The sequence below is a fragment of the Pseudophryne corroboree genome, chromosome 6, assembly GCF_028390025.1.
Source record: "Pseudophryne corroboree isolate aPseCor3 chromosome 6, aPseCor3.hap2, whole genome shotgun sequence".
In the NCBI taxonomy this organism is placed as follows: Eukaryota; Metazoa; Chordata; class Amphibia; order Anura; family Myobatrachidae; genus Pseudophryne; species Pseudophryne corroboree.
In genome coordinates this window covers 46,089,158-46,115,350 of record NC_086449.1, presented here as the reverse complement: position 1 = coordinate 46,115,350, position 26,193 = coordinate 46,089,158, and the positions used below count along the sequence as shown (strand labels likewise).

The following is a 26,193-nucleotide window of genomic DNA, read 5'->3' as shown; positions in this document are numbered from 1 at the left end:
GTTAGGGCTGTGCAGGTGTGCAATCGCTTGTGCAGAGAGCTGCACATACAAAAAGTTTGTGCAGTCTCTGCACAGCTCTGGACTTACCCGCTGTGATGATCCAGCTTGGAGCTGACATCAGGAACCCTCCTCAACGGCTGGGCACGTCTGCATTTTTCCGGACACTACTCGAAAATGGTGAGTTGCTACCCAGGTCCATCTTCTGCCTGTCAATCTTCTTGCATTTGCCACTGCGGACGGCTTCTTCATAAGGTCCGCCGGCAGGGGCCGACGCGCCTGCGCATTGACGCCCACGCGCATGCGTAGTTCAGACCCGTACGCACGGCTGCGATAAATTGCAGCGTGCGAACGGGTCGGAAAATTGCAGCGTGCGAACGGGTCGGAATGATCCCCCTAGTCTTTTGTGATGAGTCAGTGGTATTTGCGATAGATAGATAGATAGATAGATAGATAGATAGATAGATAGATAGATAGATAGATAGATAGATAGATAGACCAGCATGGCCATGTGGGAGAGTAAATCTACCTCTCACCATCTGTCATTGGGCCAGATGTATAAAAAGAAAAAAGAGAAAAAAGGGACTCTCATTTTTTTCTTTTTTATAATATAATAACACTGTTACCGCAATAGAGGTTTCTAAAATAGGAATCCCTTTGTATTCAGCGTTGTGATTAGCACAGACCTGATATGCATATATCTGATTAACAAGATCAAGTGTTTTTTTATCTGTATAAATTAGAGATGTGCGGCTGGCACTTTTCGTGTTTTTTTTTTTTTGGTTCTAATTCCACTTTCGTGTTTTGGTTTTGGCTTGATTTTGCCAAAACCACCCTTTTGTGTTTTGGTTTTGGATCTGGATGATTTTTGGAAAAAAACACCATAAAAACAGCTAAAATCACAGAATTTGGGGGTAATTTTGCTCCTACTGTACTATTAACCTCAATAACATTAATTTCCACTCATTTCCAGTCTATTTTGAACACCTCACACCTCACAATATTGTTTTTAGGCCAAAAGGTTGCACCGAGGTGGCTGTATGACTAAGCTAAGCGACACAAGTGTGTGGCACAAATACCTGGCCCATCTAGGAGTGGCACTGCAGTGGCAAACAGGAGGGCAGATATAAAAAAAAATGCCCCAAACAGCACCTCATGCAATGATGTAGAAGAGGTGTAATGAGGTAGCTGTATGACTAAGCCAAGCGACACAAACATTTCCCACTGGAATTATACGTCCAAATCACTGGAATTAAATGGCAAAATCACTGGAATTCAATGGCAAAATCACTGGAATTATACGTCCAAATCACTGGAATTATACTGCAAAATCACTGGAATTATACGTCAAAATCACTGGAATTATGCATCCAAATCACTGGAATTATAAATCCAAATCACTGGAATTATACGTCCAAATTACTGGAATTATACGTCAAATCACTGGAATTATACTGCAAAATCACTGGAATTATACGTCCAAATCACTGGAATTAAATGGCAAAATCACTGGAATTATACGTCCAAATCACTGGAATTAAATGGCAAAATCACTGGAATTATACTGCAAAATCACTGGATTAATACGTCCAAATCACTGGAATTAAATGGCAAATGGAGGTTGAGGACTTCCATCCTCATGTGAAGCTGAACCACTAGTCATGAACATAGGCCAGGGCCTTAGCCGTTTCTTACCACTCCGTGTCGTAAATGGCATATTGGCAAGTTTACGTTTCTCCTCAGACCATTTAAATTTCTGTTTTTGGGGTCTCTTTACTGAACTTTGGCTTTTTGGATTTTACATGCCCTCTACTATCACATTGGGTATCGGCCATGGCAGACGACGTTGATGGCATTTCATCGTCTATGTCATGACTAGTGGCAGTAGCTTCAGCACTAGGAGGAAGTGGTTCTTGATCTTTCCCTATTTTATCCTCCAAATTTTTGTTCTCCATTATTTTTCTGGAGTTATATAAAACAATATGCGGCACAGGAGCACTGGACATATGGCAGCAGAGGATACCACTGTGACTGCCTGGTCACTGGAATAACTGATGGCTGATGCACAGGACACTACCACTGGTCTGATGCAGCACAATACACCACCACTGAACTGATGCAGCACAATACAGCAGCAATAGACATATGGCAACAAGAGGACACAACCACTGTGACTGGACAAATACAGCACAAGACACGGACACTGAGAGAACGGAGACACGTCCTCCCTGTACACTCTCCAATGCCGGAGTGAGAATGGCGGGGACGCCCGGCTCCTTATATGAAATCCAAACCCTGCAAGAATCCGACAGCAGGATGATGACATTTTGCCTCGTTCTGGTTTCCGAGTCAGGCGGGAAAACCCAAGCCTGACTCGGATCCGGGCTCGAGTGGTGAAGTCCGGTAGGGTACGGAACCGAACCTGCTCATTTCTAGTGTTAATCCTTATACTGCACAGGTTAAATCTACAGTATTTGTGCTGATATTTCTCTGGATACTGATTTCCCTTTGTATTGTGGATATTTGTATCCTGGATGATCAGAATATGTTGGTAATATTTTGTGATACTTCAAAACGAGATACTTTATCACAGGAGCGTCTCTGGAGAGGAGTGGACCCGTGTGCAGACGCCGTGTGTGGGCCCCCTCCTCTCCTGTAGCCGCCACGACGCTGCTAGTGCTCTGAGCGCTGTAGACTCTGGCGCCAATTTTCCGGAGTCCTGCGCATGCGCTGTAGACTCTGGCACTGTGCTAGAGTCTCTAGTGGTCAGTGCGCTAGTAGCGGCGCAATGGCTATGGGAGAGGAGGGGGCCCACACACGGTCAGCAATGGACTCCGGAAAGGTAAGTATAGGAGAAATGGGTGTGGTGAGCCCCCCCCCCCCGGGACTCAGAGGCCAATGCTTTATCACAAGACTCCATACGGAGCAGAGTTTGTGGCACAAATTATCATTTACACTGGTTCCAATTGTTTGGACTGTTATTTAGTAAACTGCACAACCTCTGAATATATTAGAGTTCTATTCCACACGGAACTGTGGGTGTGGTTTATCTACTATATGTCTACATGTTCATATTCTTGTCTTGTTTTGTCAAATCATTTCATTTTAGGTATAAAAGTGAAATTTTTAAAAGTCGAAATATTTTTTTCTAATGCGTGACCCCCAAAAAATGAGAGTCCCTTTTTTCTCTTTTTATGCATTGCAATTTGACTCTCTGGGGTGCACTGCCACCGGAGTTATTTTTGTACACATCCCTACAGGAGGATAGTATTACAAATCATTGTGGTAATCAATTTGCAGGTTGCTACAACCAAATTATTCAGCACACTTTACTTGTGCCCAAGTTTTTTTTTTCCTTTTTCCCTTCCTCCCCTCTTTTACCCCCTTAGAAACATTGGGCCAGATGAATACCTCCAAACATGACCCTCTCCAGGAGGGACACAATTCTCTGCTTCTGGACTTTTCTCTTAATTTATGATTGCCGGCACCTGTGTTCAACAGGCTAATGCAGAGGTTCCCAAACTGTGTGTCGTGGCTCCCTGGGGTGCCTCGGGACACTTGCAGGGGTGCCCTGGGTTGATGGTCCAGGACCAATTCAAATTATTCATAGTCAATAAAATAGGCAAAACCAGTGCTGGTGGCTGCCAGTCATATAATATGTGGCCAAACAGAAGCAAATCTTGTCCCTCACCACACAACTGACCCTAAGGATGACATATTATAAACGCGCTCTATTTAATGTAATATTTATTTCTAAATTTCTATAAGACATTTTTGGCCTTGGGGTGCCGCAAAAAAAATTCTGATATTCTAGGGCGCCGCGATTCGAAAAAGTTTGGAAACCACTGGGCTAATGGATAAGAAAGGTGTTTCACCACAGGTGATGATAATCGTAAAATAACAGGAAGTCCAGGAACAGAGCATTCTGTCCCTCCTGGAGAGGGTCATGTTGGGAGGTATGCAGATGTACTAAGCCTTTAAAAGTGATAAAGTGAAAGACGGGCTGGTCCATTTTTCGATGTATGGGAAAGTTACATTGCACTACAAACTTTATCAATACGGGAGGGAATCCATAGAAGCTTACGTCTGACCTTGTGGTATGGACTACGCAATCTGGATGGGGATCCCCCCATTGTTCTTGATTGATCCATTTCCCTGAATTTTACTTGGGGATGAGGGGTGATCGCCACGCATCCTACTGAGGGTTTGAACTGAACTTCTGTATTTGATTCCATGTTTATTACATAGTAATTCAATGTTCTTTTTGTCAATAATTGCTAATTAATGACTGACGCTGCAAAAATTTGTTTATGTCATGTCAAAGTTTTATTGCTCCCAGGGCCGGTTCCGGGGCTTCTGGCACCCCGGGTGGCATTAGGGGGTGTGGCTTCGTACAGGGGGCGTGGTCATTTACTCCCCCTGTACAGACTGAAATGATGTGCGGTGCGCGATGACGTCATCGCACACCGCACAGCAAAGGTCCTCTCCACGAAGGGAAACTAGACGCGTAGCGTCTAGTTCCCTTCGTGGAGAGGACCTTTGCTGTGCGGTGCGCGATGACGTCATCACGCACCGCACAGTAAAGGACCTCTCCACGAAGGGAAACTAGACGCGTACGCGTCTAGTTTCCCTTCCCAGCGGCAGCGGGGGGGGGGGCAGCGGCCAGCGGGGTGCACACAGCAGCAGCGGATCTTGCCCTGGTGCGGCGCCCTCCGGAAGGCGGCGCCCCGGGCAAAAGTCCTGCTTGCCCGTGGCAAGATCCGCTACTGATTGCTCTTATATTATACAAAAACAGTACGAGTATACTGTATGTTTATTCATGCTTCAATAAAAACAAATGATTAAAAAAAAAAGTGATAAAGTGGAGAGTGATAAACTACCAGCCTAACAGTCATTTTTCAGACACAGCCTGTGACATGTCAGTTAGGAGCTGATTGACTGGTACTTTATCTCTCTACACTTTATCACTTTTCAAGGCTTAGTACATCTACCCCATTAATGATTGTCTGCACCCGGTCAGTCGTATTTGCTTGTGTGTGCTGGAAACCACCCCAGCCTATGCTGCTGCTGTGTCTGACATATAAGATTTACCTATCATGTTTATTATGGGGCTGTTTATAAATGACTCCCAGGCATAAATTTACTAAGGTGGGAGATTTTTAGAACTGGTGATGTTGCCCATGGCAACCAATCAGATTCTACTTACCATTTATCTAGCTGCTTCTAGCAGATAATAGATTAAATCTGATTGGTTGCTATGGGCAACATCACTAGTTTTAAAAATCTCCTACCTTAGTAAATTTCCCCCCCTGTGTGTCTGTTACAGGAATGGCAGTAGCAGTATTATGATGGAACATAAGGTTATTGCGCAGGTGATCCTTAAGGAAGATGTCAATTTGTCTGAGGAGCATAAAATGATCGTGGGACAGGTGTGGACAGATATAAATAAAGCAGTAAGAGACAATTGCACCGGTGAGTTTCCTGTGACTTGATACGTTGTGGTCTGTGAAACAGTTTCCTCTGTGTGTGGTGTCAGCATTGACAGAAAACAACACCCACAGAAGCCAATCCAATTAGTGCCTTTTGTCTTTTGAGTCTTCACCCACTGGGGGTCATTCCGAGTTGTTCGCTAGCTGCTTTCGTTCGCTGCGCAGCGATCAGGCAAAAAAAAAACAGCACTTCTGCACATGGGTATGCGCGCAATGCGCACGCGCGTCGTACTATTACAACAAACTATGTGGGGGCAGGGGGGGCCCAGGAAGTTGTTGTACCAGGGCCCAGGATTTCTCCTGGCAGCCCTGCACATAGTGGCACAGTGCTACAGTGTATCACAGGGTTAGTAGTCCATTCCCCCCTTAGGTACACATTTTTGCTGATTGTCTGTTATTGTTTTTATTATTTTTTATTATTTCGTATTTATTTCTATCACATTGTTTTATAGTTTTCTAAGAGCTAGTACCAAAAAGAGCATAACATTTTTCTCAGAGCATTTAGAATGGAAGAGAATTTGCCGTTATTCATTATTTATTTGACTATACTTTTCAGGTAAATTTCTATGTACTTTAGAAAATAAAAAACTGGTTTAATTTCATTGACCCACATCTCTCTTACAAGTATCCAGACTATGGGACCGATTTATCACCATCCGCATCTGATGATACGGATGTGGTGTGATAATGGGGGTCATTCCGAGTTGATCGCTAGCTGAATTCGTTCGCTGCGCAGTGACCAGGCTAAAAATCGGCACTTCTGCGTCTGCGGCGCAATGCGCACTCGCGATGTACTTTCACAACGTCCGATGTAGTTTCACACAGGGTCTAGCGATGCTTTTCAGTCGCACTGCCTGCCGCAGAGTGATTGACATGAAGTGGGTGTTTCTGGGTAGCAACTGACCGTTTTCAGGGAGTGTTCGGGAAAACACAGGCGTGCCAGGGAAAACGCAGGCGTGGCTGGATGAACGCAGGGTGTGCTTGTGATGTCAAATCCGGAACTGAACAGTCTGAAGTGATCGCAAGCGCTGAGTAGGTTTTGAGCTACTCTAAAACTGCTCAATTTTTGTTTGTAGCCGCTCTGCGATGAAAGCGTTCACACTTCTGCAAAGCTAATATACACTCCCAGAGGGTGGCTGCATAGCCATAGGTATGCGCAGGGGGGGTGCCTGGTGCGCACAGGCACCCCCTAATATCCGGCACCCCGATCTCCCATGCCTGATGCAGCGATCGCTGAGTAGGCTGATTACTGTCCCCTCTGCGCTGCACCCTCTCAGGACTGCATTACTGACTGGACGCCTGGGTTAATCAAGGGTGTCACTGTCACTGGCATTCAAACTCCCGGCTCCACCTCCATGTACAATTGATATGATGTGATTACGTCATGCTGCTCACACGCCCACCTGTCACACCCGCCACATGCCCACCTCTCTCCTTCTATGCTATGCCAACACCAGCCACTGATGCGGAGCAGCATACAGCCAGCGTTCCTCTTAGGAAGACAAATTCAATGCTGTCAGGCAGTCGGCAACAGCATTGACATGTCACTCGTTTTTCCAGCAGCAGCAGTACTAGTCTGCGAAAGAGAGGGGGAGCCAGACCAGGCTGAGGAGGAGCAGTGTAATTGCAGTGAGTGCCATCAGGGGTGTTTGTTTGGTGCACACCACAACATCTGACAATGTATCTGCTTTATTAGGATTGCTACAAGGGTGGATATTTTGTATTGCGTTGACCGTCAATAGATGGTGCTAGACACGCCCAAAAGGTGGTGCTAGATACACCCCTCCGACGGTGCACCCCCTAATAAAATGTGCTGCGCACGCCTATGGGCATAGCGTTTGCACGGCAGCAAAAATCTGCTAGCGAGCAATCAACTCGGAATGATCCCCAATATCGGCCAAACGCTCAATGCGATAATTGAGTACATCGCATGGATGGATCAATTATCGCATGCAGGGACAGAGCTTGCGAGAAAGCTCTGTCCCTGCAATGCCTGACCGCAGTATCATCAGGGTATTTATCATAAAAAATACCCCGATGTCCTGCTACGCATGGGCCACCATCCGTCGCTAACACCGTCATCTATCGCTACCTCTTCCACTGGATTCCCCCCCCCCCCCCCTCCCGTTGCAACTATCCCCGCACCACAAAAAGCTTCCCCCCTGGATTTATATTTATACTTACCAGTCCCAGGAGCCGGTGTCCACTGCTCCAGGAGGCTGCTGGACGCCGTGTCCTGCTTCTGCCGCTTTGCAGCATCGCTTTACTGCACAGGGGTCACAGCGCAGCACATTGAGGACCCGGTGCCCGGCAGTGCTCACTGGAGCACCGATCCCCAGCTCCTGGGACTGGTAATTATGATTTTTTTTTCTTTTAAGGTGATCATCAGACACATAGAGCTGATCACACTGGCCGGGTCCCGCACAGCTTTCTCTCCCGGGGGCCAAAGAAAGCTGGGCAAAAGGCTGCATATCACAGTGCTGCCCTGTGATTTCTGGTGTTAATATCACCGGGCACACTGCATTATTTTCTTACAATTTTTTTTTGTAAATTTGACCATATCGCATTTCCCATTATAGGTATGGGGAATGCAATGTGGGTTACTAAAATAATGACAATACATGGTAAAAAAAAAAAAAAATCATACTTACCAGTCCCCAGGGCTGTAACTAGGTGTGGGCAGATGGTGCTTTGCACACAGCGCAGTTGCGCTGTGGGAGCACCATGCACATCCACCACCACTGGCCACCACCAAACGCTTCGCTCCCTGCTATAATATATAATAGTAGCATTGCGCCCGACTCCTTCTATGCCGTACGCATCCGTACATTATAGCCAGCAGCGCTGTCTGTGTCGCTGTGTGCTCTGCCCCGCTCCCCCTCTCCTCGACTCCAGTAGCAGTATAAGTCAGTGCAGGCCATGGCCATGCAGCACAAGCCGGAGACACGCCTCCTCGCAGCAGGGAGCCTCCACCTGCCTGGAGCCAGTTGGACGAAGTTGAACAGACTGGCAGCAGCAACTGCGCTGGATCTGTACCACCATCACCCACACAGGAACATCCCCTGCCGCAGCCATGACCACCTGCACTCACAGGAAGAGGATGCCGATGGGTGAGTGCACTACTCACTGCCTCCCTAATGTGTAAAAAAAGGGGACTATGCTACCTGATGTGTAAAAAAGGGGGACTTTGCTACCTGACGTGTAAAAAATGGGGACTATGCTGCATAATGTGTAAAAAAGGGGGACTCTGCCTGCCGTAATGTTTAAAAAGGAGCACTCTACCTGCCGTACTGTGTAAAAAGGGGGACTCTACCTGCCATAATGTGTAAAAAGGGGACTATGCTGGTGTAATGTGTAAAAAGGGGACTCTGCCTGCCGTAATGTGTAAAAGGGGACTCTACCTGCCTTAATGGGGAGCTATGTGGCAGCGTCCCTTCCCCATGAAACCACGCCCCTATACTTTTGGCACGCGACTGTGAGAGTGGCAGTGCGGTGTAGTGCCTGCTGCCATGCAGGTGTAGACTCACTACTTACCAGGTGCCGCACCCTCTCACCTTCAGGTCGTGGAAACTCCAACAGACCTGGAACTCCAAATGGATCCGGACATGACGACCTAGGGGGAAGGAGATGGTTGAGTGCCATGCCTCCTAACTGCGGACCGAAACACCCTTCGAAACTAAGGGAAATAGAGCTTTCGGGCTAGGTGAAGGTCATCCTTGGCACTCTGCCTCAGAGCCCGAATTTCACCTATTGGTACTCTTGCACCGGGTGTAAACTCAACCTTGCACTGGCGTGCAAGGTTCACCGTTTGCCCAGAAGAAAAGAGGATAGGTAGGGAACACACAGACACTGATAGAGACACACAGACAGAGATGTTTCTCACCGTCACAAATCTTGCACGCTGAACTTCTCCTTCTCACTTACAGGTTCCTGTAAGGAGATAAGAACCACACTACCATGCAGGGCCTAGCCTAGTGTACACCACTGCACTAACTACAACAACAGAACCCTCCAACTAACTCTGTGTGTATGTGGTGTAACAAACTCTAAACACAACTATAACGAGCTCCGCACTGCACTTCACCAACATTCATCACAATATCACAGTACAAGAATATACAATGGTGCTGTCCCTTTAAATGCCTATCTGCTAACTGTTATGACTACATGTGTGGAGCTGGACCGCTACTCCACACAGGGGAAAATAGTAAATACTATTCAAAATTACTGGGGAGTGGGCACCAAACAGTCTGCCCGCCTCCCCACACTCTTACTTGGGCCTACTGCCCCCCTAAATGCACACAGGCCGGAGGCCTGACTTTACCCACGGGCCTAGCGCCTGCCTATCGTGGGGCCGGGTGGAGTGACCTGGGCCTAGTGCCCAGATCACTCTTATACAATGGTGCTCAGGCTTACAAGCCTGCCTACTGTGGGTTTATTCTTGGTGACTGAGTCACCTTATACTTCCTACTGGGGCACACTTCAACTAGGGCCTAATGCCCTCTACTGTGCGACAGGCCTAATGCCTGGGATTAGCCACAGGCCTATTGCCTGCCTACTTTGCGCCACAGGCCTGTGGCCTGACAGTCCCCCACGGGCCTAGTGCTGAACCCTGATGGCCTAGGCAGGAAAAACATAGGTCCTTATAAAGGGGCTGCAGTGGGGAACTTCACAGCTCTAGTTCTTCCCACCACTGAAGCGCTTCTCAGTCCTGGATGGGGTCTTCTGCCGCTGGCCCGTCCGGGCTAGCGGTGCTGCCGCCTCTTCTCCTCGTCCAACCGCCGCTGGAAATCTTCTTCCAGGACCGCGACATCTTCTGGCCTCTTCCGCGGCCTCAGGAACTCTCCACCACTCTTCCGCGCTGCCTCCTCCCTTCTCTCCATCCCGGTGGCGTCTGACGTCACTCGCGGGGGGCGGGTGACGCGGTGAGCGTTGATTGGCTCGTCACGGCCGCCCGTGATTGGCCGGCATCAGATTTTGAAATGCCGCTGGCGGCGCTTTCTATTGGCTGCCAAAGCGGCGCCAAATTTCAAGCGCAGCTGCCGCGCCGCTGTCCGTCGCCGGTGCAGGGAACCAATACACGTTTTGCGGTGCGGCGGTAGTTGCGATGGGTCGGGGGGACACGGCAGTAGCAACGGACACTGGCGTATGTGCAGCAGGACATCAGGGGAATTTTATTCTAAAAATACCCCGATGATGCTGTGGACAGGCATCGCAGGGACAGAACTTTCTCGCTCTGTCTCTGCATGCAATAATTGATAAATCCATGTGATGTACTCATTTATTGCATTGCGAGTTTTGCAGATATTATCACACCACATCCGCATCATCAGATGTGGATGGTGATAAATTGACCCCTAAGTCTTGAGTGGGTTGCAAGAAAAATAAAGTCTTACTGTATATGCAATTTTGAAAGGTTTATTTGAACAACCAACAATATAGTATAATCAAAGAGATGTCAAGTATCGGAAAGAAAACAACTTTCATAGTGTGAGCTGGTAGCTGTGTTATTACCCCTCATATATCACTGTGCGGTCCCCTTTCCTCTATATAATAATAATAATAATACCACATATCAGTGTGAGCTGGGAGCTGTGTTATTACCCCTCATATATCACTGTGCAGTCCCCTCTCCCATATATATTAATACCACATATCAGTGTGAGCTGGGAGCTGTGTTATTCCACCTCATATATCACTGTGCGGTCCCCTGTCCCCTATATAATAATACCACATATCAGTGTGAGCTGGGAGCTGTGTTATTACCCCTCATGTATCACTGTCTGGTCCCCTCTCTTCTATATATTAATAATACCACATATCAGTGTGAGCTGGGAACTGTGTTATTCTCCCTCATATATCACTGTGCGGTCCCCTCTCCTCTATATATTAATAATACCACATATCAGTGTGAGCTGGGAGCTGTGTTATTACCCCTCATATATCACTGTGCAGTCCCCTCTCCCATATATATTAATACCACATATCAGTGTGAGCTGGGAGCTGTGTTATTCCACCTCATATATCACTGTGCGGTCCCCTGTCCCCTATATAATAATACCACATATCAGTGTGAGCTGGGAGCTGTGTTATTACCCCTCATGTATCACTGTGTGGTCCCCTCTCTTCTATATATTAATAATACCACATATCAGTGTGAGCTGGGAACTGTGTTATTCTCCCTCATATATCACTGTGCGGTCCCCTCTCCTCTATATATTAATAATACCACATATCAGTGTGAGCTGGGAGCTGTGTTATTACCCCTCATATATCACTGTATGGTCCCCTCTCCTCTATATATTAATAATACCACATATCAGTGTGAGCTGGGAACTGTGTTATTCCCCCTCATATATCACTGTGCGGTCCCCTCTCCCTTATATAATAATACCACATATGAGTGTGAGCTAGGAACTGTGTTATTCCCCCTCATATATCACTGTGCGGTCCCCTCTCCTCTATATAATAATACCACATATCAGTGTGAGCTGGGAACTGTGTTATTATTATTACCCCTCATATATCACTGTGCGGTCCCCTCTCCTCTATATAATAATACCACATATCAGTGTGAGCTGGGAGCTGTGTTATTACCCCTCATATATCACTGTGCGGTCCCCTCTCCCTTATATAATAATACCACATATGAGTGTGAGCTGGGAACTGTGTTATTCCCCCTCATATATCACTGTGCGGTCCCCTCTCCCTTATATAATAATACCACATATCAGTGTGAGCTGGGAACTGTGTTACTCCCCCTCATATATCACTGTGCGGTCCCCTCTCCCCAATATAATAATAATAATACCACATATCAGTGTGAGCTGGGAGATGTGTTATTCTCCCTCATATATCACTGTGCGGTCCCCTCTCCCCAATATAATAATAATAATACCACATATCAGTGTGAGCTGGGAGATGTGTTATTCTCCCTCATATATCACTGTGCGGTCCCCTCTCCTTTATATAATAATAATACCACATATCAGTGTGAGCTTGGAACTGTGTTATTATTATTACCCCTCATATATCACTGTGCGGTCCCCTCTCCTCTATATAATAATACCACATATCAGTGTGAGCTGGGAGCTGTGTTATTACCCCTCATATATCACTGTGCGGTCCCCTTTCCCTTATATAATAATACCACATATGAGTGTGAGCTGGGAACTGTGTTATTCCCCCTCATATATCACTGTGCGGTCCCCTCTCCCTTATATAATAATACCACATATCAGTGTGAGCTGGGAACTGTGTTACTCCCCCTCATATATCACTGTATGGTCCCCTCTCCTCTATATATTAATAATACCACATATCAGTGTGAGCTGGGAGCTGTGTTATTCCCCTCATATATCACTGTGCGGTCCCCTCTCCTTTATATAATAATAATACCACATATCAGTGTGAGCTGGGAACTGTGTTACTCCCCCTCATATAGCACTGTGCAGTCTCCTCTACTCTATATAATAATACCACATATATCTGTGTGAGCTGGGAGCTGTGTTATTACCCCACATATATCACTGTGCGGTCCCCTCTCCTTTATATAATAATAATACCACATATCAGTGTGAGCTGGGAGCTGTGTTATTCCCCCTCATATATCACTGTGCGGTCCCCTCTCCCTTATATTATAATAATACCACATATCAATGTGAGCTGGGAGCTGTTATTCCCCCTCATATATCACTGTGCGGTCCCCTCTCCCTTATATTATAATAATACCACATATCAATGTGAGCTGGTAGCTGTGTTATTCCCCCTCATATATCACAGGTGGTCATTCTGAGTTGTTCGCTCGTTGCCGATTTTCGCAACGCAGCGATTAGGGGGAAAATGCGCATGCGCTAAATATTTTAACACAAAACTTAGCAATTTTACACAAGCTCGAGCTGCGTTTTTTTCATCGCTCGAGTGATCGTAGTGTGATTGTCAGAAAGTGGGTGTTTCTGGGCGGAAACTGAGCGTTTTCCGGGAGTGTGCTAAAAAACGCAGGCATGCCAGGCAAAAACGCAGGAGTGTCTGAAGAAACGGGGGAGTGGCTGGCCGAACGCAGGGCGTGTTTGTGACGTCAAAACAGGAGCTAAATGGACTGAGCTGATCGCAGCGTAGGAGTATGTCTGGAGCTACTCAGAAACTGCAAGGAATTACTTAGCAGCAGTTCTGCTAATCTTTCGCTCGCTATTCTGCTAAGCTAAGATACACTCTCAGGGGGCGGCGGCCTAGTGTATGCAATGCTGCTAAAAGCAGCTAGCGAGCGAACAACTCAGAATGAGGGGCACTGGGGGTAATTCCAAGTTGATCACAGCAGGATTTTTTTTTGCAGTTGGGCAAAACCATGTGCACTGCAGGGGGGCAGATATAACATGTGCAGAGAGAGATAGATTTGGGTGCGGCGAGTTCAATTTGCAATCTAAATTGCAGTATAAAAATAAAGCAGCCAGTATTTACCCTGCACAGAAACAAAATAACCCACCCAAATCTAACTCTCTCTGCAAATGTTATATCTGCCCCCCCTGCAGTGCACATGGTTTTGCCCAACTGCTAAAAAATATCCTGCTGCGATCAACTTGGAATTACCCCCACTGTGTGGTCCCCTCTCCTCTATATAATAATAATACCACATATCAGTGTGAGCTGGAAACTGTGCTATCCCCCCTCATACATCTCTGTGCGGTGCCTCCTCTATATATTATTACCACATATCAGTGTGGCCTGGGAGCTGTGTTATTCCCCCTCATATTATATAGAGGAGCCCCCTCTCCTCTATATAATAATAATACTACCACATATTAGTGTGAGCTGGGAGCTGTGTTATTCCCCCTCATATATCACTGTGCGGCCCCCTCTCCTCTATATAATAATAATACCACATATCAGTGTGAGCTGGGAGCTGTGTTATTCCCCTTCATATATCACTGTGCGGTCCCCTCTCCTCTATATAATAATAATACCACATATCAGTGTGAGCTGGGAGCTGTGTTATTCCCCCTCATATATCACTGTGCGGCCCCCTCTCCTGTATAATATATGGGATCCGGTCTGAAGATCGACAGTGCCTAGGTCGACAATGTTTAGGTCGACCACTATTGGTCGACAGTCACTAGGTCGACATGGATGGAAGGTCGACAGGGTTTCTAGGTCGACATGTGCTAGGTCGACAGGTCTAAAGGTCAACATGAGTTTTTTTATTTTTTTTCCATTTTTTTCATTTTTTCATACTTAACGATCCATGTCGACTACGATTGGAACGGTAAAGTGTGCCGAGCGAAGCGGTAGCGGAGCGAAGGCACCATGCCCGAAGCATGGCGAGCGAAGCGAGCCATGCGAGGGGACGCGGTGCGCTAATTTGGGATCCCGGTCACTTTACGAAGAAAACGACCAAAAAAAAAAAACTCATGTCGACCTTTAGACCTGTCGACCTAGCACATGTCGACCTAGAAACCCTGTCGACCTTCCATCCATGTCGACCTAGTGACTGTCGACCAATAGTGGTCGACCTAAACATTGTCGACCTAGGCACTGTCGATAAAACGAACCACACCCATAATATATATCAGTGTGAGCTAGTAAAATGTGTCACTTCCAGCTCCCCCCTCTGTCCCTCCAGTCCAGCCACATGGCCCCAGGTATTCCATCTTGGTCCTTGTGTCCCCTCCAGCCATGGGCACACTGGGCAGTGATAAGGCTAAAAATCGGCAGTTCTGCGCATGCGTATATGGCGCATTGCGCACGCATGACGTGCTTTCACAACATCCAATGTAGTTCCACAAAAGGTCTAGCGATGCTTTTCAGTCGCACTGGCTGCTGCAGAGTGATTGACATGAAGTGGGCGTTTCTGGGTGGCAACTGACCGTTTTCAGGGAGTGTTCGGAAAAACGTAGGCGTGCCAGGAAAAACGCAGGCGTGGCTGGAAAAACGCAGGGCGTGTTTGTGACGTCAAATCCAGAACTGAATGGTCTGAATGCTGAAGTGATCGCAAGCGCTGATTGGGTTTTGAGCTACTCTAAAACTGCACAGTATTTTTTGTAGCTGTTCTGCGATGAAAGCGATCGCACTATTGCAAAGCTAAGATGCACTCCCAGAGGGCGGCTCAGCGTTTGCACGGCAGCGAAAATCTGCTAGCGAGCGACCAACTCGGAATAACCCCCAATATGCAACATATAGCCCAGTGTGGGAGGTGAGCATGACGTGGCCACAACTGTTAACAAAGTACTGTATCTCTTTGGAACATTGATACATGAGTGCTGTATACGCGCACAGTGGATGCCCTATTGGTGAGAACTGCCTGTAAATTTACTAGTATTTTGAGTACCCGCTTTAATATTTCAATCCTATTTCTATGGATATCTATGTGTTGTGCAACTGATATTTTATGTATAGTTTAATTGCTTATTAAAAATTTTTTTAATGTGATGCGCTCTCTTCAGATTGTTAACACAATTCTGTACAAAATATAGCCGCATATCTGCCTACCTGCTCAATGTACAGTGCCTGAATCATGCTATCGCCTTCTTCTTCCCACCTAAACAATGGCTCGGTCTGCAGATCCACCATTCCACCATGGATGGTACTCACTGAGGTGCAGTCATGCAATAGGAGCTGAGAATAGAGTTACCCTCTTCCACATTCCTCTCCTCCCATCCTCTATCCTCCTCCTCCTTCATCCATCTCATAGACTGGCCCGTTTCCTCCTATATAATCTCTCCATTCATCTCCTCTATTCTCATTCTTTTCCATGTGTCACATCATTAGAGGAGCTCAGCACACAAGTGAGACAGTGCTTACTAGGGAGAAGCCAGTTTGATAGTAAGCTTATCACCACTCCCTGTCCCCATAGTGTATACTGGTGCCAGGGAGTGTGCATGGGGATGCAATCATGACAAACAAAAATAAGGTGACGATCCCTGGGGAATAAGCCATTAGGTGTCTGGCCCACCTTCAAAAGTGCCAGAAAGATAAACGGTATGACCAATCCGATCCTGTACCAATCATTTCAAACTGCGGACATTGCTCAGATATCAGAGTGGTAGGGCTTGTTCAGCATGTATGCTCATGTCCAACCAACTACAAGTCAAGGCTCGGGAGTAAAAGGTTGTAGCTAGGGAGGACAGCTAAACATTGATTAGAGGTAGGATAAATCCTTTTGGGATTATTTTGCACATTTATCATAAATAAAAAAGCCTCATTCTTTTACAATCTAATGTTTCTGTAAGTAAGTCATACATTGTTTCTGTAACATTAATTTCCCGTTTCGGCTTCTTACAGGTACACTGTGCGTTTCTGATCTTTATATAATGCAGTCAAGAGAACCTCCGAGTATGAGTGGTGAGAAAATACAATGTCTCATTTTCGGTCATTCATGTAGTAGCAACTGTTAGACAGTGGATCACTCTGTGGTCTCTCTCTGTTCCCAGCACTGGAGGCAGCTTCCCTGCTCTGGTGTTTTCCCTCCTAGTATCAGCTCAGTGCAGGAGGAGGTGCTTAATGCACAGTCTGAGAGAGTTCTTCCTGGAGAGACAAGCTTCCCTGCTCTAGTGTTTTCCCTCCTAGTGTCAGCTCAGTGCAGGAGGAGGTGCTTAATGCACAGTCTGAGAGAGTTCTTCCTGGAGAGACAAGCTTCCCTGCTCTAGTGTTTTCCCTCCTAGTGTCAGCTCAGTGCAGGAGGAGGTGCTTAATGCACAGTCTGAGAGAGTTCTTCCTGGAGAGACAAGCTTCCCTGCTCTAGTGTTTTCCCTCCTAGTGTCAGCTCAGTGCAGGAGGAGGTGCTTAATGCACAGTCTGAGAGAGTTCTTCCTGGAGAGACAAGCTTCCCTGCTCTAGTGTTTTCCCTCCTAGTGTCAGCTCAGTGCAGGAGGAGGTGCTTAATGCACAGTCTGAGAGAGTTCTTCCTGGAGAGACAAGCTTCCATGCTCTAGTGTTTTCCCTCCTAGTGTCAGCTCAGTGCAGGAGGAGGTGCTTAATGCACAGTCTGAGAGAGTTCTTCCTGGAGAGACAAGCTTCCCTGCTCTAGTGTTTTCCCTCCTAGTGTCAGCTCAGTGCAGGAGGAGGTGCTTAATGCACAGTCTGAGAGAGTTCTTCCTGGAGAGACAAGCTTCCCTGCTCTAGTGTTTTCCCTCCTAGTGTCAGCTCAGTGCAGGAGGAGGTGCTTAATGCACAGTCTGAGAGAGTTCTTCCTGGAGAGACAAGCTTCCCTGCTCTAGTGTTTTCCCTCCTAGTGTCAGCTCAGTGCAGGAGGAGGTGCTTAGTGCACAGTCTGAGAGAGTTCTTGCTGCGAGAGACAAGCTTCCCTGCTCCAGTGTTTTCCCTCTAGTGTCAGCTCAGTGCAGGGGGGAGGTACTTAATGCACAGTCTGAGAGAGTTCATCCTGGGAGAGACTGCTGCACTGACGTGCAGCTTCTGCTCTCCTCAGTGTGTGACCTTGTCTACCCCGCAGCCGCACCGTGTGTATGCAGCCACATGCTGTGTGTACTAAGACGCTGTGTTACTGCTGTACTGCTTCACATGTATACTGTCAGTTCCTGCTGCTGCAGAACATCTTCTATATACTACAAGCTGTTATCTCTGTTATATGAATAAACCAATCATCCTGGTTAAGTACCGTTGTGTGGACTAACATCCCTATGCGACACTGCAACACACTGTAACACTCTGCCAACAGGTTATGGGCCCAGGAGCCCATAAGGAGCCCATGAGGAGCAATAAAGGTGTTCCATCCGCAACACTCTGCCAACAGCAACATCAAAGCCAGTGACATCAGTAACAATAAGCTAACTTGTCTCACACAGTCACTGTGGCCCCTGAAGAGGGCTGTTTCTTCCGGCGGGCGAGTGGTGCAGTCGCACGGGGCGGCCGCGAACTCTGCTGGCTATTCCCTGTGTATCACTGTGACACACAGTCTTATCTGGTTGCCGCAGCACCCACCTCTCCCTCCCACCACTGGCCAAACTCCGCTCGCTGGTGGTGTAGCCACGTATTCGGATCTCTTGTTAGGGCCAGACGAGACGCCGCGGAGGAGCGGGGCGGGTGCCATCTCAGAGAGTAGGCTGAGCAGTGAGGTGGTGCGCAGCACAAGGCCCAGGGAATGGAGAGACACCCCTAAGTTAGGGGGAAAAGAAGGCAGGTGTCTGCTGCAGCACTGAGGGGGGCGATGCCACAGACAGACTCAGGGCCAGATGCATCATCGTTTGGAAAGTGATAAAATGGACAGTGAAAAAGTACCAGCCAATCAGCTCCTAACTGTCATTTTTTTCAACACAGCCTGTAACATGGCAGTTAGCTGATTGGCTAGTGCTTTTTCACTCTCCATTTTATCACTTTCCACGCGATGATGCATCTAACCCTTTGTATGGTACTTAAAGCAGCAGCCAGGTGAGGGTTATTATATAATTATTATCTTCTTCATGATGTTGAAAGGAATGGGAGAACATTGGGGGAGGCAAAGCTGTTTCTATGGCATAACCGTGGTGTAAGGTAGTCTTTTCTTCAAGGCCACGCCCCTTGTGTTGAGACCACGTTCCCTATTTTTTGGCACGCGGCTACAGTGTCAAATGTACTGGGGGGGGGGGGGGGGGGTTACTGTTTGCCCTGGGAGCCAAATGAGTCTAGAAACAACCCTGCCTCTGAGACAGTGAGATGAGTAAGGAAATCAACAGAGCAAAAAGCTTTTTATGCACATACAGTAAGTGATATTAAATTCCTTATTAATATAAATGAAAGCAAAAAAAGAAGTACCAGCCCCGATGGCAGTCAGCCTCTGCTGTTTCCACTAAAACTGGAGTTTAATGTAATAAAACAACACAATTTTGCATTTAAAAGATTATCAAAAATATAAAATAAAATATGCAATTATTATTTCTTAATCCAGTTTATTCTTATTGTGGCTACCACTGAGCACTAGATAAATTCCAAGAAGTAGACTATTTAGGTCTTCACTTGTAGCAAGCCACCTTTACTTTAGACCTCAATACACCCACCAGTACTCAGATGCCTCAAGGATTCAAGTTTAGAGTATCAGTGACTTATTTAAGTATCATTTAGTACTAGAATATGGAGGCATGCAGAAAGTTAAAGCTGGCTTCAAATGAATACCCCTTAGAAAACATAGCCAGAGGTCAGGGCAGGTAGCAGACAGTATATATCCAGTAAAGTAGTCGCGATCAGGACAGGTAACTGAGAGCATAATTCTACTTATATACTGTAGCGAAGGCCATGTTAGGTAGCAGACAGTGTTTTTACAGTAATGTAGCTGAGGTCATGATAGGTAGCAGTGTTTTTACAGTAATGTAGCTGAGGTCATGACAGGTAGCAGACAACAATTCCAATAATGCAGCAAAAGGTCAGAACAGTAAGCAGACAACATGATTAGTAGGCTTGGAAAATGCATAGTGTGCAGAGAGCAGTGCAGCAATAAAATATCGCCAGCAGTGAGGTTCTGTACTCCTACCCATTTAAGCTCCCAAGGACCAATCAAAGTGCTCCTCAGGAACAAACCCCAAACAATCATGATTTACGCTGTCCACCAATGACTCAGAAGCAGCATCCTGGCTGATAGACAATATGCAGCTGGAATGAGGAAGTTTATGGGTAATAAGCCCAATGGGATTTTGAGAAATCATTGAGTCCCATGAGAAATAAAATATTTTCTTCTGTTTTTATCCATTGTAATCCAATGGTAATAAATCACAAGAGATAAAAATGATGTGTACACACACTAGCCCTGACCACTGCTCAATGAATATGATCATGTACGGTAATCATAAGTGATTTATATCACTGATTCAATCCAAATCAATAATCACTAATTAAATCTCAGTTAAAAAAACAATTAACAATGGCCCCATCCATTTCAATGGGTTTGCTATGTACATGTAACACAATGGTATCTACAAAGTAAAAATATAAAATGTCTTGTATTGTGTAATATCACCAAAATACGGGGGGGTCATTCAGATCTGGTCGCTGGGCTGCATTTTTTGCTGCTCTGCGATCAGATAGTCGTCGCCTACAGGGGGAGTGGGTTGCAGGTGAGCAATCGCATGTGTACCAGAGCTGCACAATCTGATTTTGTGCAGTGTCTGTGCAGCCCAGGACATACTCTTCCAGTGCGATGAGAACAGGCCGATCGCGACCGGAGCTGACGTCAGACACCCTCCCTGAAAACGCTTGATCCCGCCTGCGTTTTTCTGGACACTCCCTGAAAACAGTCAGTTGACACCCACCAATGGCCTCTTCCTGTCAATCTCCTTGTGAACGCCCATGCAAATAGATGCTTCGCACCATCCCGTCGCAGGTCGCCGATGCCCCTTGCACCCATGCGACGCGCCGGCGCAGTGCGGTGCATACGTATGTGCAGTTTGGACCTGATCGCCCACTGTGTGAAAACGCACAGCAGCGATCAAATATGAATGACCCCCATGGTTCAAAAAATAGTACCCCAGTTCTCGTTGGTAAGAGAACACTATACCTGCTGCTTGCAACAAGTGGCATATGCCAGTGTCTCCTATATAGAAAATACACAGGAAAATAGTTTTTCCACAGAACTGTACTTTACAATCTCACAGTACAAGGTACAGTATAAGTACATCTACATTCCCTATACTGTATGTCGGGTGTTCTCTCGCAAGCCTACCCTTGATATGGCCCACCATATCTTCCGTATGATTTCTGCTAATTTTCTTCTGTTTCCTCAGAAATATGTGAAAGAATAATTCCATACGGCTTCAGGGAATTTTACACCCCTCTGCTCACTCCTGAGGGCCTGTTCTGTCTGTCTTACTGCGAACCACTATCCTCTAATTATCAGAACTGTAACAGGGGTAAATGTGAGATAAAGGAAGATATTGGACCCCGCTGCTTGTGAGTATTCATCTTTCTCATCAGTATGCTGTGTTATCACATGTAGATGGCAGACGCAGGCTGAGATTAGCAATTATAGGACAATACTTAATAAGTACTGTAAAACATGAATGCGTGATATGAAGAAAAATGAAAGTTATGATAAATAAACTCTTCCATTTGGATAATGGTGGTCATTCTGAGTTGTTCGCTCGCTAGCTGTTTTTAGCAGCCGTGGAAACGCTTTGCCACCTCCCACTGGGAGTGTATGTTAGCTTAGCAAAAGTGCGAACGATGGGATCGCAGTGCGGCGGCAAACATTTTATGTGCAGTTTTATATGCCCTACACACTGGCCGACATCAGCCAAAGATATGAACGATCTCGTTCATAAATGAACGAGATACCGTTCATATCTTTGAGTGTGGAGGCTCCAGCGATGAACGATGCGCGGCCCCGCGCTCGTTCATCGCTGGTCCCCCGTCGGCTGTACATGCAGGCCAATATGGACGATCTCATCCATGTTTGCCTGCACTTCAATGCAACCGGGTGACGGGGGGAGTGAAGAAACTCCACTCCGCCCGTCACTGACCCTCCGCCACCGGGTCGGCCGTATCCACCGTCGGGCAGCTCGGCGGCGGATCGGCCAATGTGTAGGGCCCTTTAGAGTAGCTCAATACCTACTCAGTGCTTGCGAGGACTTCAGATTGTTCAGTTCCTGTTTTGACGTCACAAACACGCCCTGTGTTCGCCCAGCCACGCCTGCGTTTTTCCTGGCATGCCTGCGTTTTTTCCAACACTCCCTGAAAACGGTCAGTTGACACCCAGAAACGCCCACTTCATGTCAATCACTCTGCGGCAGCCAGTGCGACTGAAAAGCTTCGCTAGACCTTGTGTGAAACTACATAGTTCATTGTAATAGTACGTTGCTCGTGCACATTGCGCCGCCTACGCATGCACAGAAGTGCCTTTTTTTGCCACATCGCTGCACAGCAAACAAATGCAGCTAGCGATCAACTCGGAATGACCCCCAATATGACACAATATCCTCGGCATTGGACAGCAAAAGGGTTGGACAGATCCACACATATTATTTTTTTGCTTTGTTCCAAACTCATTGGCGGTTATACAAGAAAGATAGAACCTCACTTCTACGTTCCGCTTTCCTTTCATTCAACTTCAAAAGTTTAATTCAAGCTCAATTTAAATCTTCAAAATTTAGACCCCCATCATCATTTGAATGTACAGTAGGTGTATTTATAACCGCGTTGGACGTACAGTATATAACACCTTTGTCTGGTCACAGGATCTAGGGGTCTCGTGAGACAAGGAGGGATGGTCACTTATTCTCCACCTCACAGCTAAATCATTTATTACTGCAGTGAGAGAGAATGCCCACAAGGTGTATACCAGATGCTTCATGGTTTCCACTATATTACATGTCATAGATCCACAAAACTCTGATTTGCGTTGGAGATACTGTAGCCAATCGGCACCTTTTTTGCACATATGGTGGGAATGTCCCCAAGTATCTAGACTCTGGCTTGCTAATCTAGACCTGACCAGTGGTGGCTGCAGCACTGACCATACAGTGCAGGGGGGAACCGCACAGCCCATATAAACATACATGTTATGATGCATCTAATATATGTGCTGGCTGGTTCCCCAAAGCATCAGCAGCACTGTGAGTATTACAGGCGCCTTGCGGCATCCGGGACTCAGCATAAGGCACACACTACTCCTAAGCCCGCCCCCAGACTCCTGTGTAACTAGCCAATGGGAGTCTGGAGGTGGCCTTAGAAGGAGTATGATGCCTTATGCTAAGTCCCAGGTGCCCCACAACACCTGATGCACACAGTGTTGCCGATCCCCGGGGGGGAACCAGCCAGCCCACATCAGAACTTGTATATTTATATGTGCTACTGCACGATTTGATCAGTGCTGCAGCCACCACTTGATCTGACTGCTCAAACTTGTAACGACCCTTTGATATTTCTCTTATCTCACTTAATCATAGTTTGAGTAAGGTAAAGGGGGAAGAAGAAGGGAACTGTTGCACAGGAATAACAATGTCTATCACATATAAATATATGATTAATGGTTTAATACCCCAAATCTAAATACCGTAAAAATCGATCATACGGAAAGTGGGGGTGCTACCACAGATCAGGCAAGAGTGCCTATGGTAGACAATAAGGGAAAAAAGAAAAAAGATCTGTTTCCGTTGCACAAATAATAAATTGTTGAAATAAAATTGAACCTTTATTTTGTATTTTAAAAAAAAATTTGTTCTAAATGTGAGGACATGTTTTATTACATGTCTGCAAGGTCTGACTGTTGCGAAATATTTAAAAAGGAAAAAACATGTAACATTGGTGTAATGACACAACAACACTGAATTAAAGAAAAACGTATTTATACAATGAACAATTATTAAAAACCTCTGAGCGTCTCTTTCATGCCTGTCCTCTGCAAATTATGTTTCTGTGCAAGCCCTTGTACTGTTTATCTGCTACATGAGATAATATATATATTATTAAAGTATAGTCTCAGTGTGCTTCTGTGGGCATTATAGTATGTTAATTGAAGGGAGAGTTAGATACAATTGTGTCCCTTGTTAATCATAGGCTTATGACAAAGTATCACTTGTAGTACTCCTGTCAAAGACCTTGGCTCATTGCCCAGAAATTATGTTAAGAAGAATTTTGTAACACAGGGATCATCTGTATTATGCAACTATTATTATATGATCTCCCATAGAGTACATTTAATGTGAAGTCATCATAATATCCAAATCCTGTAAATCCAAAAAGTGTTTTTAATACAGATAGGACCAATCTGTTGAGTATTTATTTATATATGTGGGGGGATTTCTCTTCCCCCCGGTCATATAGAATAGTGGGAGATATATATAGATATATGTATGAATTGTCTCTACCATATAGTGTCAAATTTAAAAAAATAGAGACACACTTCACACATGGATTGGATCAGCCAGTCGCCTCTCCCATATAGTGTCAGGTGTCACTGTGTCATATAGAAAAAAAAATTCTGACACATAGACCAGTGAAAAAATATATGTATACGGATATATGTACGGTGAAGTGTGGTTTGGAGTACCTCTTACATATAGTATCAGATTTCACAGTAAAGACATACTTCTCATACGGGTTAGGTCAGCCAATAAATTCTCTCATATAGTGTCTGGTGTCATTCACATATACTTGACGATAGGTTTTAGTGGATCATCTCTCACTTATAGTGTCAGATATAAGATCCATCTACCTCTCCATAATGATGGGTGTCACTCATATATACTGCCACAGTAAATGTTAGTGAATCATCTGTCACTTATACTGTCAGATGTAAATCCACCTATATCTCAATAATGCTGTACCATATTTGGTTTCGTATTTAGAGTGGTAAGTATATTTTTAGAGAATAATTTATAGATTAGCATCACCAGAACAGCATGACCCCATTGTCAAAGTCGAAAAATATCATGCTGCACGTTGCCATACATTAACCCCATGCGCTTGCCCGCTGCACGTGCACATTCTCTCCCGTGCGTACGCATACTTGCAGTTGCGTGACGGCGCCTCCACGGCCGTGCGCTCAGGCGCGTGGTATGTGCATTTACGGTAGAGTTTGTGTTCGTCTGGCGGGCGACTCAGTCGTTACATAGTTAATCCAAATAGTATGTTTTATAGGTAATGGTCCCCTTAATAATAACTGTAAGTTTGTTTAGTGTAACTGGTTCATGAACAAAGGAATTCCTCTTTGCATGATACGAACGGTCAGACAGGGTCTGAGCGGTGGTGTTTGGTACCTAACTAAATCACATTTTATTAGAAACAATCCGGTGCTGGTTAGGTAGAGATTAATCGCTCCTGTGTATAGTTATGTCTATAAGTAGTTTCTGGACATTTACTGTATTTGCGGTTCATTATCCATGCGGCGGGAATCCTGAGATTCCCTCCCACCTGAGCAGTTCGATATAGTCACAGCCCACCTGTTTAAACTAACCTATGACCCTTTGTTATAATGCGGGGAGACATTCCTGTGTCCAATGAACAATAAGATTATAGGTCCCTTTGTAGTATACTGTAAGCAGTGTATATAAGAACAGCCAGCCAGGGCCAGCTCAGTCTTCTCTCCACAACGGTTTTCATCATTGACTAACTAGGGAGCTGGTTTCCAGGACTGCGCAGCGATCATTCCCCACGTGTGTAAGTTCTCTGTAGCCATTTCATTCTCCTTCTGTGTTAGCCTTTTACTCTCTCTCATTGAATGTTATTGTTTGCGATTGTGCCGCTATTGTATATTTATGTATAGTAATCCTGTTTAGATATTAATGTTAGTCTGTAGTGTATAAACTGTATTGTATATTCTTTGCATTGAATGTCTCTCTCTCTTAAAGGTTTTGGAACCTAAACAGGAATTGTGTGTTTATTACATTGCTAAGGGTATTTGGAGCGTCTCAATCGCTCAAGCAGCTCTTATATCAATAAGGTTAAGAAGCGTTATATCGCTACTGTATTTCATTATTAAGGTTTACAATATAAGTATATCCCTTTAGAGTGTTGCTAACAAGGTTTACTGAGTGTCATCCCGTGAGCGTCTGCGCCACTCGTGTTCCAGTCGTGGGCACAGCGTCTGCTACGCTAGTAGCGTAGCATTACGGTAGTCGGCCGCCTATAGCGTGCTCGATACCAAGCGTAAAGCTGTGAGCGAACGTGCCGCTCGTGCGTCTCGACCACGGCTTAGCGTCTGCTACGCTAAGTGCGTACCCTTACGGTACCCCCATACGCCAATTGCGTACTGAGTTTCTTACCAATTTATAGCTAATGTTAAAAGGTAAATAAT

At 45.8% G+C, this 26,193-nt stretch overlaps 1 protein-coding gene across 1 annotated transcript in view; it reads left to right on the top strand.

The window, feature by feature from the left end:
* The first annotated feature begins 5,328 nt into the window (after positions 1–5,328).
* The window catches only part of LOC134934811 (mucin-3A-like), a 61,880-nt gene continuing 41,015 nt past the window's right edge, over positions 5,329–26,193 (top strand). The window contains exons 1-3 of the mRNA XM_063930164.1: positions 5,329–5,469; positions 16,761–16,820; positions 21,185–21,350. Of these exons, the coding sequence (XP_063786234.1) occupies positions 5,343–5,469; positions 16,761–16,820; positions 21,185–21,350 (353 nt within the window). The 5' untranslated portion in view covers positions 5,329–5,342. The remainder of the gene's footprint in view (positions 5,470–16,760; positions 16,821–21,184; positions 21,351–26,193) is intronic.